Source organism: Schistosoma haematobium, chromosome ZW (genome assembly GCF_000699445.3).
Source record: "Schistosoma haematobium chromosome ZW, whole genome shotgun sequence".
In the NCBI taxonomy this organism is placed as follows: domain Eukaryota; kingdom Metazoa; phylum Platyhelminthes; class Trematoda; order Strigeidida; family Schistosomatidae; genus Schistosoma; species Schistosoma haematobium.
Genome location: NC_067195.1, coordinates 68,227,174 through 68,244,716, shown reverse-complemented (window position 1 = coordinate 68,244,716; position 17,543 = coordinate 68,227,174). Strand labels below are relative to the sequence as shown.

General features: G+C 32.6%; 1 protein-coding gene across 1 annotated transcript in view; it reads right to left on the bottom strand.

Moving 5' to 3' along the window:
- The window catches only part of MS3_00001247 (uncharacterized protein), a 48,902-nt gene that overhangs the window by 2,589 nt on the left and 28,770 nt on the right, over positions 1 to 17,543 (bottom strand). Inside the window, exons 7-10 of the mRNA XM_051208724.1 lie at positions 10,295 to 11,177; positions 8,580 to 9,019; positions 5,299 to 5,642; positions 1,612 to 2,219 (exon numbers count right to left, since the gene is read on the bottom strand). Coding sequence (XP_051072259.1) covers positions 1,612 to 2,219; positions 5,299 to 5,642; positions 8,580 to 9,019; positions 10,295 to 11,177 — 2,275 coding nt within the window. The remainder of the gene's footprint in view (positions 1 to 1,611; positions 2,220 to 5,298; positions 5,643 to 8,579; positions 9,020 to 10,294; positions 11,178 to 17,543) is intronic.

The window sequence follows — 17,543 nt, the reverse complement described above, 5'->3', positions numbered from 1 at the left end:
CTCTCTCTCTCTCATATATATATATATATATATATATATATATATACTAGGTGATCTGTAAACCGTGGAACGATAGAGAAAGTAATTTACAAAATTTCACAAGTAAAAAAGCTATCTCTAATAATAATACTAATATTCATATTAATAATAATACACCTTATATAATGAAAGAATATTGGTAACCAAATCTTAAGTGAATTATAAGAGATTATTTAAGCTCAAAATTGAACATGTTACACAAGTTAATCAACGCTATTTTACCTTTCGATAAATGTATCTCTTTGTATGTATGTAGTATTATATGAATATGAATCTATTTGCCACGATTTCTATTTTAAAATGATCAATTACACAACACTATAATCATCATGACCGCCTGAACGAAAACAATACAAACCAATTATACTTGTTCATGAATTAAAAACAATCGGAAAATGAAAAATACTGAACAACAAGACAATTGACTCATATAAACATGAATCTTTGACATTAGTGTTAGTTAAAAAAAATTAGTATCTTACACTTTTCATAACTCATATATTTATAGTTAACGAATTTTTGAATATAAACATTTTGTTCTCCTAACAATTCACTATCAATAAAATAAAAGTCGAAACTCAATGTGGATTCAGTTGAGAAAAAATCTAAAGCTCACTTGACATCTTCATGAATTATGATGACATAAAGTGATTGTTTTTTTTTTCTTTTTTTTTGAAACAACCTCCTCTGAACAGCCCCCTTCATTCCACTAACATAGATTGTTAACATAGTTTACTAGGTCCAACAAAATGTGCATTATGTAAAATGTGATTTATTGGAATGTACTGAATTCACGTTAGGAAATAGGTTTTACAGAATGTGTAAATACTAAATTAGCAAATTAGTTGTATTGTGTTGAAACAGAGATGATGAAGTGAACAAGACTGGTGTTACAACTGAAGCTTTTACACGAAAAATTCTACGAAATTCTCAAAAATAAGTATCTCTGTCATTAACTAATTACAGGTACAATCATCCTCCTGAAATCTGTTTGACAATGCTTGTGAATTTAGACACTCCAAGTAAACAAAAATAAGTATGTTCAGAATTGAGTGTTTACATAAATTACTAAAAATATTGATTTTCGTCATGAGTTCTCCTGACTCGCACTTCTTATTTGTAATTAATTAGATCCGAAAAATGAAGCGTCATTTTAACAGAAAACTTGTTTAAACTTACAATACGTGCTTTACGTGTTAATAAATAAAAATTATATTACTAGTATTCCATCTAATAAATTTTTACAGGCTATATTCTATGGATAACAGAAAACACTTAGGGAACTTGTTCATAAAATGATGGAGAATATCTGTAGCTCGGGATGAGATGTTGGAATTGTTGTGATCTCTAAGCGGGATGGATTGTTCATGAAGCTTTCATTGTTCCTCTGAACAACACCATTAGCACATACTTCAATAGCAACAAACTTATATACATCCAACTGTTTGATTTCTGTAATAATGGAGGTAAATATTATATATTGAGCAATAAAATTGCCGAGAGATATTTCTTCAGAAAAAACTAGTAATTATATATATATATGATATAATCGAACAATTTTGGACAACATACCAGGTTGTGATGAAGGTCGTGAAGCCGCTGATGAGTAAGCAGAATCAACTAGTTCACCAGCAGGTCCACAACTAGTATTTGAACAAATATTTTCCGAATTAGTTTGATTACTAGGAGAACAAGAATCAGAAACCCATTGGGGAGAATTCACTATGTCTTGTTGAGATGTGACAACTTTTGTTGTTTGACCCGTCGGATGCAGTTGTTGTGACTTACGCGATGTTGACGCAACTTTGGGTGGTGGTTGTTGATGCTGAGGTGAAATTCTTTGTAAAGGTGATTGATTCCAATCAGGTATCGTTTGAGAGACATTTGTATGACAATGAGTAGTAATTTGTCGTACTCCAACACTGCCGGGATTTTGTCCACGAAGTGAACCTTTTGAAGAGATCTGATTAAATGCCTGAGATACTAGTTCTGTCAGTGGGCCAATTAAAGGTTGCCATTGATCAATTTCAATAGGTAGATCTAAACATAATGGGGGTACCAGTCGCCAATAGCCATCTGAGCGTACAAGAATACTTTCAGCTGACTGAGGTACTAATTGCGAAGCATACAATATGGTAGTATCAATGCATAATCCATCCAGACCAGCAGGGCTTTTGTGTCTACAATTTTTTAAATAAACAGGTAAATGAGATCAATATTGTTCAACATTGTTAAAGCAATGGAAAATACAAGACTGAATAAGTTAACACAGAGGATAACTATATTCCCAACATGATCTTAGACAATGATATATATATATATATATATATATATATATATATATATATATATATATATATATATATATATATATATATATATGGATTCCAGTTAATATAAGAATATTTCGCACTTATTCCAGATTACTGAATAATCGGAGTATAACAATGATCAAAACTTTAGGCATTGCTAAGACACTGATATGTACAGATTTATATATATCTTCTCCTTAGAGTAAACAACAAATCCGAGCCCATTTTAAATCTCGACTAAATACAAAAATGGCTTACTGAAACAAAAGAGAAAAAGAGAAACTATCTCTCACCACACATAACGAAATAATATTAGAAAATAATGAGAAAGCAAAACTGTTAGATAAAATACGAAAAAACGCCAGCTGTTTAAAAATTGCGTGTAATAATCTTTTGTGCATGCGTAGATAAACGGATATGTAGTGTAAATAGCTAGTGGTCAATTTGTACTTAACTCCCTTTCATTTTTCTGTTCATTAAAAAAGGGATGAAATCGCGAAAGCTAATAAGTTTCATCAATATTCATCTTACAACTGCATGTAATTTCGCTCGGATATACGTAGATAGATAGATAGATATGGATAAACAAATGCATTGTCCAAATATTAAAACCAGAAAAGTTTTGAAAGGGCAGAAGAGAGAGAAGATAGGTAGATAGATAGATAGGCGAATGTAAGTGTGATTAAAAGTAAACAACCATATAAATAGTACATAATAAATAAGCGCAACACTTTCTAGAGATTGAAACCATCATCATCATCGTCACAATCACAACAACAACAAGTAATCGACTAGCCAACCAATTAAGGTAAACAAACAAACAAACAAATTGATCCGAAATGGCAACTGATCGAATTATTGACATTTTAAATCGATTTTACAGCTTGTACAAACTAATTTATAATTGGTTAGCTATCTATAGTCCAGTAATCAGTTGTTAGGTGAGTAGAATAATATTTTGTTGAAAAAAGTTATATTAATTGACAAACTATACATAATAATAATGATAATAACAATAGTAATAGTAAAAAATAGATTTTAATAGTTAGCTATAGGTGTTGTCGTATTTATGTACACACACTAAATGTAATCTTATGTGTAATATGAAAACCAATTAACAATTTATGTAAACATATACATACAAATAATTATTAATCTAAGAATATATAACTTGGGTAATGTATGTATAATAATGAATGAGAATACGGACAAATACAGTTTACAAAAGATTGACAAGTTGGGTGTGTCAGTTGTTATGATTCGCATAAAAGCGAGTATGGTGTTGGCCTTTTCTTACAATGAGTTTTACACTTTCATTAAGCGTTTCTCAACATTAAAAAAATCGAATAAATCATCTTTATTAATTAAATGGAGACGCTCATCAACTAGAGTTATCTATTCGAATAATAACGTATAAATTCTAAAAATTAATAGATTTATAATAAGTACGTAGTTCGACTCCTGACAACAGAGTTTAAAACCAAGAAAATAATTTCTCTCGAACATAAACACATTAAATATAGTTTATAGGAATATAGCATAGTTCAACTCTGATCACATGTTGTTATAAGTTAGAATTATTTACGAAACCATCTGATATTGTTTATGTTAAACAGCACAGAAATATTAAAAGAATGTTCATTAAAACCAGGTAGCATACATTGTGTGGTACGATGGATGGTAAGTACATAGTCTTATCCAGTACATATACTAAAACATTCTCTATCATTATATTGACTCGAAAAGTACTATTTTAATTCTCAATACTATGCCGGCTCAGTGGTCTAGTGGTTAAGTGCTCGCGCGCGAAGCCAGTAGGTCCTGGGTTCGAGCCCCGCGTGGTGCGGGATCGTGGATGGGCACTGCTGAGGAGTCCCATACTAGGACGAAACTGCCGTCCAGTGCTTCCAGGTTTTCCATGGTGGTCTAGCTTCAATCGACTCATGATTTCAACCTGTGAAATACTATATACGTTAATACTATAAATACTTAAAATGTGTAAACATCGATAACAGAAACAATACGATAACTCTATGATGTAAGATGGACATACTCGTTAGGTATAATTGACTGATGAACATGGATATTTAAAATGAAAATCCCAACAAACGTAAGTCATTAGCTTACTAGAAATTTAGGAAACAGAGGAGTGAATATAAAGGAAACATCGCTTGTAGCTCTTCTAGGGTTATAGTGCCAGTCCTAAGACCGGATAAGGTAAGAGGGTTGAGCATGCGGTTAGCAACCCCATCAGGTAGAAATGAACCTCGCTAAAAAACGCTAACAAAAAATTATTTAAACTGCACTGGGAGTTAAAGGATCTTCATTTATAAGTTATGAAACCTCATAGCTCTAGCCGAGACTCTTCGGAAGTCACGAGGACAATGCCCCTTTCTGACAACGATAGCAACAATTAACATAGGTACATAGAATGTCCAAAAAGAGACAGACAGAACACATTGCCTCAGGAACTGCAGATACATTAAAAGAGTGAACAGTACTTAGGAGAAACTGGAAACTAGAGACCAGGGCGGAGCAGCATAGACAATCATGGTCAGCGGTAAGTAATTAATAAACAACTACTAATTATGCAGTAATAAGGTACCATTGGCATTCGATCAAAATGTCTCCCCTTCTTATATTTTCAATATGATGCATTTACGCTGAAAAATAAACAAAGAACACTTTGCAAACTTATGTGGAGAAAAAAAGACCCTATGGCATATATATATATATATATATATATATATATATATATATATCGCGTATTCAAACTGCTCTGATAATTGATAACAGTGGATTATCGAGCCCCATGGCGTATCGATAAAGACGTTTGTATCTTATCGACATTACCGTAAACTAGTGGCATTTCAAAAGCAAAATAAAAGGTTAATTAAGCAATGAATAACACTAAGTCAGTTTGTTATGAATACAAGACCAAACCTACCCACAAATTGGACAATTCAGCCTGGGCCAAAGAACCTCTCTCCGTAGAAAAGCTTCCATATCAAATGCCTCTATATGTTGACAACCTGCAATACGACCAGGTATACGCATTCTCGTACGAAATACCGGACATACTAAATTTAATTCAGCAATAACAGGTGTTTGAGAAGCTCCAGATGTTATATTCCGAGTTGTACTACCATCTTCATTCAAGTTCCGTGTACCGATGCGACCTTCAAGAATGTCGCAGAGAGTATTTACACCAGCAGGACGGCGTCGTTGAAGTCCATCAAGCAGAACGTTAAGAGCCGGCATATGTGCCATAAATGCTGCGAATCGATGAGCCTAAAAGTAAAGAAAATTATTGATTTCAACCAAGGGAAACTGCAGCCTATAGTATAGTACGTTGAAGGTTCCAATGTGTAGTTTGGAGCGAGATTTCAGTAGACCTGGAACAGTGTTTCGTGCACCAGAATCATCGACCATGGTGACACTTGAGGAGGAAGTCAAAAGAGGAATTTTAGAATCGAAAGTCGAGGTAGGAGGAGTAATAGGATTCGAAGAGATTGATTATAAATACAGTGGTCTTGAGTGCTATCGGAGGTATGAGGGCGATTATCACTTCCCGGTTGCCCACACCGTGGAAGAGATCTCCTAGAGGTACCTGAAAAGAAAATTGGATTAAAGACGGTCTTAGTGACCTGAGAGCGTGACCGTACTGCCCAACGGACGATTGCTTGAAGTCAGTCAAACACGGCCTTTTTGTGAGTAATTTTCGTGTTAGCTTCGTACTTGTTGAGACCTTATCGCCGGAGATGGATATCCGTGGGATAAGGTGAAGTGTGCATTTTTAGGGTCGACCTTTTCTAACCCTACTCCTCCTTGTGGGAAGGCAGCATCGCTGTCATGCTGGTTGTCTGAAGGAAACATCTTACTGCCGTCACACTTCTGTACAGTCAGCAGTACGACTGCGCTTTCAGACCTTGGGTTTGCTGCTTTTAGTCTTACTGTTCTTCAACCTGTTTGGCATGGTAGGACCTTGAGGAACGATTGTTCAGCCAGTATAACTCGATTGGTTCATCACGATAGGCAAGCCCGACCACCACATCAAGGTAGCAACAACGGTCGGACTTGATAACTGTAATCATTACTGGTTTAAACAATATTTTCACCATTGTGATACTATTAGATGACATCCAAGAATTGATCAATGAAAATAATAATAAAATAGTATCCATTAACTAAAGAGGAAATGAGAGAAAACTTGGACGGTGCATTGCACACAAGACTAAACATGAATTACCCAGCCATAAACGCTACACTGAAGCGGCAGTTAGAGGCAATATATACAGGACTAAAAATACTGCATGTGACCAGTCTTGAAGCATTGCAATAATTCTTTCAGGTCAATGAGAACGTGAATATTAATTCTGTATCGTCAAGGATACGGTAGCTTAAAAGTTTTAAAAGACCGTACATCAACAACAGTAGTAGAGCTTGTATCTTATCTAATAGATTTTATCTGATTCCAGTCATCAACCTTTCTAATCTAAGCTTGAGTGTTTCACATGCTCTACCAGTGCTGACAATTTGGGCCTAAAATGAACAAAATTCTAAAACTATATTCTGATTCTATAAATCTTTCAAAAACAGGTAACTAATCTAAAATTGTTTAACATATTACATATGCACAAATATTTTGCATGCCATAAACTGAATTATAACCTGAATAAAAGAAAGATATTCTCACACTTATAAGCATCAAACATTTCAAATATTAACCGAAACCCTACATTATGATAATTCGTTGTCCCAATACACTATATATATATATATATATATATATATATATATATATAGATGACTACACTCTTGCTCATATACAGTTCACTTATTTCAAGACGATAAAAAACAAACAAAATATAAGAATTTATATTTATTTCACTTTCCGCACTTTTGTTTTCATTTAATTGTAAGAAAAATATCCTCCTCTTATTCTCTTAATCGCTTTCTTGCATGTTCCTTTTATTAGTCAGTATTTCGCCCCCAAATACCCTGGTACGGGCGAGAGTGGGAAGAGTTCGGAGGGTCCATCTAGGGGAGTTGGAGAACCCTGATTCCAAAACATTGGCGTGCATGGGCTCTAGGATCTGAAAGAACAAATGCAGTGCGAACCAATAGTAGGTCACCGGCTACCATGGGACTGCAAATCTAGACGTCGCTCCACTGCCTTGTGGATCAGACCTTTAGGTCGAAGGCTCCGGGTGTGGCCGCTTAAGAAAACCACCTGCTTCGGTCTGGGCACTCGGGCAGTATCACAGCCTACACACAAATCACGTGACTTGTGTGGCGCATATGTGTTTGGTGCTCCTTTGTACCAAGATTTATGTGTTCAAATAGATAAATTATAATAAATAAGCCAATATTTCACAGTAAATACAAATTATTGACCAACAAAAAAATAATAATAAATGATTTGGAAATTGTATGTTGTAGTACAGATTATATTTATAACATGCATAATAACAGAATGCATGAATAAATGAAACGATCAGATATCAGTTCATTAGGAACTAGTATGAATGCATATCTGCCGCAACTTAAGTGAGGACAATGGGATGCGAAAAACAAAGATTAGAAGTAAAAAAAGAGAAACTAATTATAACTGCAGTAGAAATTATGAGGTTTAAAAGGAACAGATATGATTGAAGAAATTAAAAGTTAGAAATCAAAAAAATTGAAAATTTTGCAAGAATCTAAAGAAGGAATACACCTGTGCCAACCCAACTGGTTTCGAACAACGTCATCCAATATAATAATCAACCATTTCAACAGACGTCCCACCTACAACTTCACTTGTCGATATCTCTCGATCCAACAACTTCATAAGTTAGCGCCATATCTTCGATCTCCCCGCCACTAATATTTTCTCGCCTATTCCTGTGTAAAACCAGCATCAGAAATCTATTTCTACTACAAAACAGCTACCTTCTCCTCGTGTTACTTAGTACAGTGTATGCCGTAAAGGGCAAGTTGTATAATCGACATAACAAAATGGTAGAAGGGAAAATATATTTCGACTCGGTAAAACTAAATGCTAAACTTCGTCATACGCATAAAATCGTAAGACTAATAAGTTGAACAATTTATGAAATACAAAATACTATTGATTTAATAATACAATCGATTCTGTAAAAATCAACTACATTTTTATAGACAAGGTATAATAATTCCGAACATCAATACTGAATACATGAAAACAGAAAAAAGGAAACAGCTTACTTCAAGTGTTTGAGCAGTAGCTCGACGTTTAGCCATGGTAGATGGTTGATTAGGGTCTTCACCAAGACCTAATATAGCTATCTCCAGTTGATTACGACCAGGTTGACAAAGTTGTTTGACACAAGCTACTTTATGTGCAGGTTGTCCACCGTTCACAGAACTACGATCTAAACGCAGAAGGTAGTCATTGAAACGAATCTGTACAGCATCAGGAGGCCAATGACATACTTGTAATGGTTCTGATAAAAGATGACTACAGACGACTATATCTAAATCACTACGTCCGACGATTGTACTCAGGTGGTTTGCAGTCAGATCAAATTCAAATCGCCGTACATATATTCCTTCAGGAAGATATTGATGCATGACGTCATTTAGTTGCATTTGAGTAGGACCCCAAACCATACCATTAGTTATTGGACATACTAAGCGATCGGTGTCTAATTTATAAAAAAAAATAGGGTGTTGGAAATCATATATTCAATCCAACATATTTTATTGATTTATTTAAGCACTTACATCCCAGTACAATAGGGTACCAAAATATGTGTCACAACTACGAAGAGAAAATTTACAAAGAAATAAAGAAAAGGGTAGTATAACCAACAAGTGGGAAGAAAAATAGTATTGAATAAGAAAGTGCAACGAGTATGATCAAGAAAGGCTATATTCAATTAGGAGTTTATCTGACATTTATGAAGAATATAACGGGAAAATATAGCAGGATCAGTAACGATTCCCATTACAGATCATGTCTGAAAACATCTCAAGCAAAAAATTTGCATACCTAAGACCACGATCAGAGTCATGATGGAGCAATGAAAACTAGCTCAAAATAGCTAGTCTCCATTCCACGACCCTAGATTACCAACGAATAACCTTACAGATTTTCCCATCCATTAAAAGCATTGATAATTAGTGCACGGTGTGAAAGCCACATAAAAACATGCACAAAATATTTCCACGCCATCAAAGTCAGTGCTTCACTTCAATCAAACACACTCTCAGATTACGGGATTTCTAATATGGTGTTGCGGCTGGATATGAGTTCGTCGAAGTCAGTGATGATCGGACACAGTCCCCGAGTATCCTCAACTCATAGGGGTGAGGTTTATAGCATGCATAGAGTAGAACTACTTTCACTGACATTTTGTATATCTGACTATTTGAATATAATTTATCCTCCAATTTATGGAAATATTTTTCTGTTAGTTGAAAATACAATATGTAACCTAGTTATTCGTCATATCTATCGGCTCAATTACATAGTTAATATACTATGCAATAATAGTGACCGTGAAGTTCAGTCACAACATCGAGGAATCATTTTAATTACAGGTAACATGCACACACACTATAAATGACTTGTATCTACTTCAGTAATTTCACCACAAGAATAATAATAATAATAATAAATTGGTTAATAAAAAGGTAAACACAGGATAACACTGATTTCCAGTTACTAAAATTGTTACATTATTGAAAGTGATCGAAAAATTCCGTTGTCGTTTCAAGTTTTTTTTCTAAATGAAAAACTTGCTGGGATAATAAATCAATGCCTAAAACAATACTATACTATCAGTACTAACTAGTTAAATGATAACAATCTACAACCATCAGTTGTAATGATATTTTACTATTTACAAAATCGGTGAGTTGATCGATGGAAATGCAATCTCTATATCTGACTACGATTTAAGCAAACAAAGACTCACAAGTATACGATGCATTACCAACTGCCGCAGTATTAGTAGTAGTACTACTACTATTGGAGGGAGGTGGTGGCGGTAGAGGGGCAGACGGAGGATAATTCTGAGAATTAGAATTCGATTGTGCAGAAATTCGATTACAGTTAGAAGTCAAAGGGGAAGATGAAATAGTTTGTACATTTGAATTAGGTTGTATTGTATGTGATTGATAATGTACATTTGGTGGAGGAGGTTGAGTATTATTATTGGGTGGTCCAACATTCGAATAACATATTTGATTATTGTTTGATGTCAATGTTTGCTGTGATGTGTTCATATTTATATTAGAAATATGTTGATTGATTTGATTGTAAAATGCGTTGTTACCATGACCAGAAGAATACGATGTACAATTATTTGATGTATTAGACACTGAATATTGTTGCTGTTGCATAGGCATTTGACTAGAACAATATGAATGCTGAGGAGAAACTGGCAAACGCGTATTATGATTAGGTTGAGTATCTAAATTATTTGAAGATTCATTATATGTTATCCCAGTTGTAGATATGTTTAAATTATTATTGACGGGAGGACCTGAATTCGGTCTCATACTACCATTGTTTGATTGTGTGGCAAAAGTAACTGGAGATTCTCGACGATCTAAATTACCAATAAATCCCGAATTTACCATGGGAATCCCCATTGACTGAGTTGGTGATATCATAGTGGAGTTGAAACTTACATTTGTGGAGGACCCATTATTCCATGACTGGAGTTTCTTTGATTGTTGATTAACTGGTCTTTGACCAGGAGAAAAGGATTCTGAGGAAGATACAGAGGGTATTGTATTGGCCGTTAAATTCTTCTTGGAATTAACGCGGCTTCCACGACCTACTCCGGATGAAGTCTATAAAATTCATGAGATAACAAATTAAAATAAAGAAAAAATGAGTTATTTTTATAAATACTCGAAGTGGTAATTGTCATTAGTTAGTTAATATATGAATTAGCATGATATGCATATCAAGTATTTATCTTAATTTTAGCATTTAGCAAACTGATGAGAAAAAGTGCGGAAAACAAATTATTCAAATGAATATAAAATATATTTCACACAATAACAACACGGATTTATGCAGTTGTTAATAACTAATCCATAACACAATACTGATAATCATCTTTCATCAATAGTATTTATTAATATTTGTATCAACAAGCTGAACCTAAGGAATTCTATGTTGGAAGATATTGCAGCTAATGATCATGAACAGTTTTGTCTACTCTAATTAATAAAATATTTTCTTCATGTAATGTTGACATCTCTTACACAAAAAAACCCACAACCACTGATTTCTTAGTCAGTAAAAATATTACCGATAGATTTGTTTAGACAACACGCTCTGTATTGGGTTTATTTTTCTTTTTAAATATCAGTTTGAGGTCTGAAAATCCTAGCGATGATTGTAATGTGAATCTATTAATAACAAATGAACATTACTGTTGGTCAAAGAGATCATACTCATTTTGAAAAACTGTTTTGAAGACGAATGGAATTACACTAAGTTTGGAATTGTTTCTAAGACAAATTATTCTCAACACGAAAATAGTTAAGTTTTTTTTCGTCAACAAATATAGTCGAAAACATATATAGATCGAAAAAATATTTGCTTCCATTATAAGTACTAGGAACAGTTCACACAATCTAACTAACATATTCACTGATGGAACTAGTTTTGAGAAATAATCAATGAATTTGCCAATTATACTAACTTGGATTTATATACACTTTATGAGTAATAAAACAAATTATTATGGATAAGAGCAAAACCTATGACCAAAAAAACCGTTAAAAATCAAATCTATTACAAGAGAAAATAAATAATTTCTTGATATAACACAGAACTGATGATGATGATGATATGATAAAGGAAAATTCAAGAGGAATACTTTATACAAGAAAATGTAAACAATTTAAATAAAACATCTTAAAACAACGTAAATCAATCTCAACAGTATAAAAGTAATGCAATTAATGAATGTAATATTTTCAATGAAAAATATCAATATAGAAATTCAGTAATCCGTTAAAACAAGCAAAACATATGATAGTAAAACAATTCCGACAATAATAAGTTGACTTTCACAGATTATTGAAATTTGAAACATCTCTGTTGAGAATAGTATATATAATTTACTATGAAAATAGCTGTAATACTAAAGAGCATATTTTTGAAAACTCAAAACTAACATGACTATTTAATTACTGATCATTAATAATGTAATTAATTTGTCAAGTAATCGACTTTGAGTTACATACAGTCGATTGGCTGCTCAAACTGAAGTATGAAACTGAAATCTACTAATTAACATCAGCGTTCTTTAATCATGAAGTCATCGCTTACATGATAAACATAAGAAAATTTGATAATCTATGCGGTAGAATCTCAAAAAACGAAATAGTAGCTCATATCTAAGTAATAAGGGAATCTATAATACTACTATACTAATCAAATATGACAAATTGTTGCTAGACACACATATGAGCAATACTGGATCAAATATTTTTTAATGGAAAATCAGAAGTATGGCAAAACATCTTATCCAACTCGAAATTTCGTGTTATTTTCGAATAAATTAATTCTCATTGAAACTAAATCACGCACGCGTAAATCGAACCCAGAGCCTTCGTTCTCGCACGAACGCCTAGCCTCTAGACAACTGAGTCGGAATTCCACGGTGTTGATGTCTAACTGCCTTACAACAATGATCATTCAAACCAATTCATAAACGTGATTTTAGAAGTCATATTGCGTCAGTAAAACTATTATTTTTGCATAAAGTCATCAACAGGTGGTTTAGTAGTCTTTCATTGTAGGATCATTTACAGCAAATACGATATCCGCTGTGATATTGAACTATGATGTCATTATATATCGATTATATCAAAAAAATGGGGAAAATTAATCGCAACTAAAACTTTGGTGAATTCAGGTTGAATATTTATAGTCTCCCGGATTGATGAAACCGAGATAAATGTGAAAATGGACTGTTTGTTAGCTACAACGTGCACAGACACACACAAAGTAGCATTCAGGTGGACATGACAGGAGTTTGTTAGTGAAAGTTTAATGATTTCACAACTGAACTACCGCGGTTATATGATGTAAAGTGGAATGATCCTGTTCAAACATATCAGTAAAATTCTAGACTTGGACAATGAAAATTATGCTTTTTAGTTCTCATTAAACAGGTATGGTCTATAGGATAGTGTTTTTTATTCGACTCGGTAACGCTATGTAGGTGTATTTTCGTATCCGGTTTTAAACTGGGTGTTTTATAGTGTCAAGGTTAAATGATAACATTTTTAGTTGTCTCAATTGAAGTTGGTTACCCTAATAACGTATGATTGAAATTGACTAAATTCAACAAATCCTTTCATAATAAACGATGTTGAAGAATTGTCACACACACTAGCAAATACTCAAACATTTCTATTTCTCTATCTGTACAAAACACATAAATTATGAAGGGATGTACAGAAATGGATATAGAATCTACTAGTGATCGACATAAGGGCAGATGATGAAAAAAAGTCGGTCTGATGCATAAGATAAAAAGGGGAAGGTAGGAGAAAAACCTCAGCTCGGACTACTACGAAGCATTAATGAAGCTGTTAGTGTGTGTATGTGAGTGTGGTGGTACGCACACACAAATAAAACTAAAAGATAAACTTAGAGAAATTATATCCTTCAAAACAGTATAAAATAATAATTATTATAATAGTTTGACTGATGAAAGTCACCTCAATAATCACAATGAATATTAGAACACACAAATTAAACAGTCCAGAAATTTCAGTCCGAAAACCAGCATATTCACTTGCAAGAAGAAGAAAAAACAAGGAAGCAAAGGAATGTATGAGATATGAAGTAGTAAATGGTGATAAGTTTAATTGAGAGCGAATAGAAAACTCAACCATTTGGTACAGAAAATAAAGGTTGATACGTGCACAGAAAAAAAACAAATAAATACACACAGACATACGTACATGTACATGTATACTATTCATTCATTCTCTATAAATTATCAAAGGGAAGCAATAAGTTAAGATGAAATCTCATGAACATTCTCAATGGTAGAATTTTGTAATGTTATTTTGTTTATTTGATTGATCACTTCACTTTACCAGTTTTTTTGTGCATATATACATTAATACATTTAAAATTTTACAAAAGACAAGTATCAATTTAGTTAGATTATGGAGATTCATTCATTTGGACGTGAACTACTTATTTTTTATTCTGCTAAAACATAAGGGAGCACAACCCATCTAATTTTTCTGATTGAGATCATGAATCAATTGATGTTAGACCACCATTGAAAACCTGGAAACACTGGACGGCCGTTTCGTCCTAATATGAGACTCCGCAGCAGCGCATATCCACGATCCCTCACGCTTCTGAGGCTAACGGTTAGCGCTGCTGTGAGTGATATATTTAAAACGAAATAAGTGCACATAAGCTGTAATAAAAACATCATTTATCAATGTAAGCCCACACATTAGAAGTTGGAATAAGTAGGTGAATTGTTTAGAATAATGAAGAGTGTCACAAAAAATATATCAACAATTATTAGAAATGAAAATCCACTTAGAATGTGCATTAGAATGTTAGACTTACTATTTAATACTTAAATAAAGCAATCGATTATACTAAAGGTCGAACAAAAAAAGGCGAACTAACTAAATTTGAATGGTGGTATTATCATCGTAAAGCCTTTTACAAATAGTCATATACAAGAGATAAAATGGAAATAACTAACTCATGAATAATTAAATAGAATAATCTGTTTGAGAAATATATGTTTTTTACTGGTAAAATAAAATTTTATACAAAGCAGTTGAAGTTGCCAGTGGCATACATAATTATTCTCGGTTTTTTCTTATTCTTCCTCTTTAGCAATAATCTAGATGCATATGTAGTTTAGAAAATCTTACAATTTATATTCCAAGTAACAGTAACACTTTCATGGTTAACATAATATCCTTATTTACCATAAACGACTCAAATAGTGTGATAATCAATAATATAATTTATAATGGAAAACTAAACCTTAACTGAAATGTATTTTATATTAATACTGAGGTTCTATCTACGATAATGTATGGTCAGATATGAAAGCTACCAAGTTATTTTAATTGACTTTACTGATTTTTATTTATTAACGTTCATTGATTTGAGCATTCAACCGATATGTCTGATAACTAGACATTTTAAACTAAATTTCTCCCAGAAATCTGCTACATTTGAGACCTAAGTTGTAGGTAAAAAAAAGGAACTAAGAACACAAGTTTTACTTCCAATGTACACCCAGACGGAATGCTAGATTCCACTGCTGGCCAAATATATATAAACGTGTGTTATAATAGCTATATGAAGAGAACGTAAATAGGATGAACATGTCAAATAAGACTGGTTAGATTCCAGTCAAAATATCGTGATCAGGATAATTCAAACCATTACAAATAAAATTACTTCGAAGGTTAATCTAAGTACAGAAAACAAGGATAAACACCGTCTTATGTGACCTTGATATCCTGGGAGCTGCTAGAAATATGTTCAAATGAGTAATAAAATCAGGAATTGTTCACCCGGGATACAAAGTATTTTCTACTTCTTTTTAGATTCTGAAGACTTTTCTGAGGAACTCTAGAAGATTGGCAACATTAACATTTATTCGATAGATTCTACAACGGAAATATAGTTATTTTGAATTGGATCAGACCAGAGAATCCGTATTAATTACATTTACACAATATGCTAAAAGGTCGATTAACAAAATTATGATGAATTTCTAAATTGCACCACATCAACGCGAAGCAAGACCTAAACCGAAAAAAATTTTTAATTTTGGGTATCTAAAATGTAACAAAATAATTCAGCAACTGAGGTCTTGATAAACAAGAAATCCATTTATAATCTCTCCATATAATATCATTGTATCGCAAGCAAAGACTACCAGACTGTAGATGGTATCTTTCACAAACAAACACTGTTACCATGTTAAGTTATTCAATAATAATATTATGTATGATTAGACAACCAATAGGGAATCTTTCTAGTTTTCGTTTTACTTCAATTAGAGACAAAATCATTCTTACCAGCCATATTAAACGTGAGATAATATGTTCTTTACTGGTGAAAGTGTCATTCTATCAGTAAGATGATCAATTAGAAATTGAAGTCTAAACTGATAGAAAATTTAATAACACACTGTACTAAAGTAGTACAACTCCAAAATAAAAATAAAATAACATTTAATTAATTTGGATTTCAACAATGGGAAATATTGCTTTAAAATGGACATTGGTCTTTATACATAATCGGTGCATAAGATTACCACTTGATGTCAATAGAAACAATATTGGTTAGTAATCCACTATGTGCTACTAAGATGGAGGATTTTTCAATTCAATTCGATCTAAAAACACCAGGATTTCATAAATTCGTTAGAATATATCTTTAGCTGTTATAAAACTATGTTAACTCTCTATTTTTTGTCTGAGTTGATAAGAAATAGCAAAAACATTTGAATATAACTTTTTAATGAGAAAACATTCTCGTTGACATAATCAAAAAAGGTAATTTAGTGTTAATTTGTTGTATATTGCACACACACACTACTAGTACTACTCGATATTCAATGAGTGGGTAGAAAACGGGAAGTTGAAAAGTGAAAAGCAAACAAGAAAGCAACTAATTTTTCATACATACTTCAGAAAATCCTATTATCAAATACCTGACAAACAATAGTACAATATTATTTTCTAAACAAAAAAAGGAAGATATAAATACATAATTGTATAACGTTTACAACTAATTATTGATTAAGTTTGAATAAGAAAGACTTAGATGTAGATTAATTAAATGCGATCGATAAAAAAGGATTTGTAGGAATCATTGATTTTTAAAGGAGAAATACGTAAATGTCCCATAAAAATATAAGAAATTGAGAAGTAGATGAAAGTAAGAGATTTAAAAAAAAAAACGGAAATTTATGTCACCATATTGGATAACTCTATGGTGATAACATTGATTAAAATAAATTGTAAAATAACTCGAATAAGCACGAACAAAAAAGGATTTTCAAATGAACTTTTGACATCATGTAACTGATTATTAGAAATTGAAGTCATTAGTCAATTAAAGATTGACAACATTAACGTTTTTATAATTACATGAATTTGAAAAACGTTGATAACACCATAATTTGA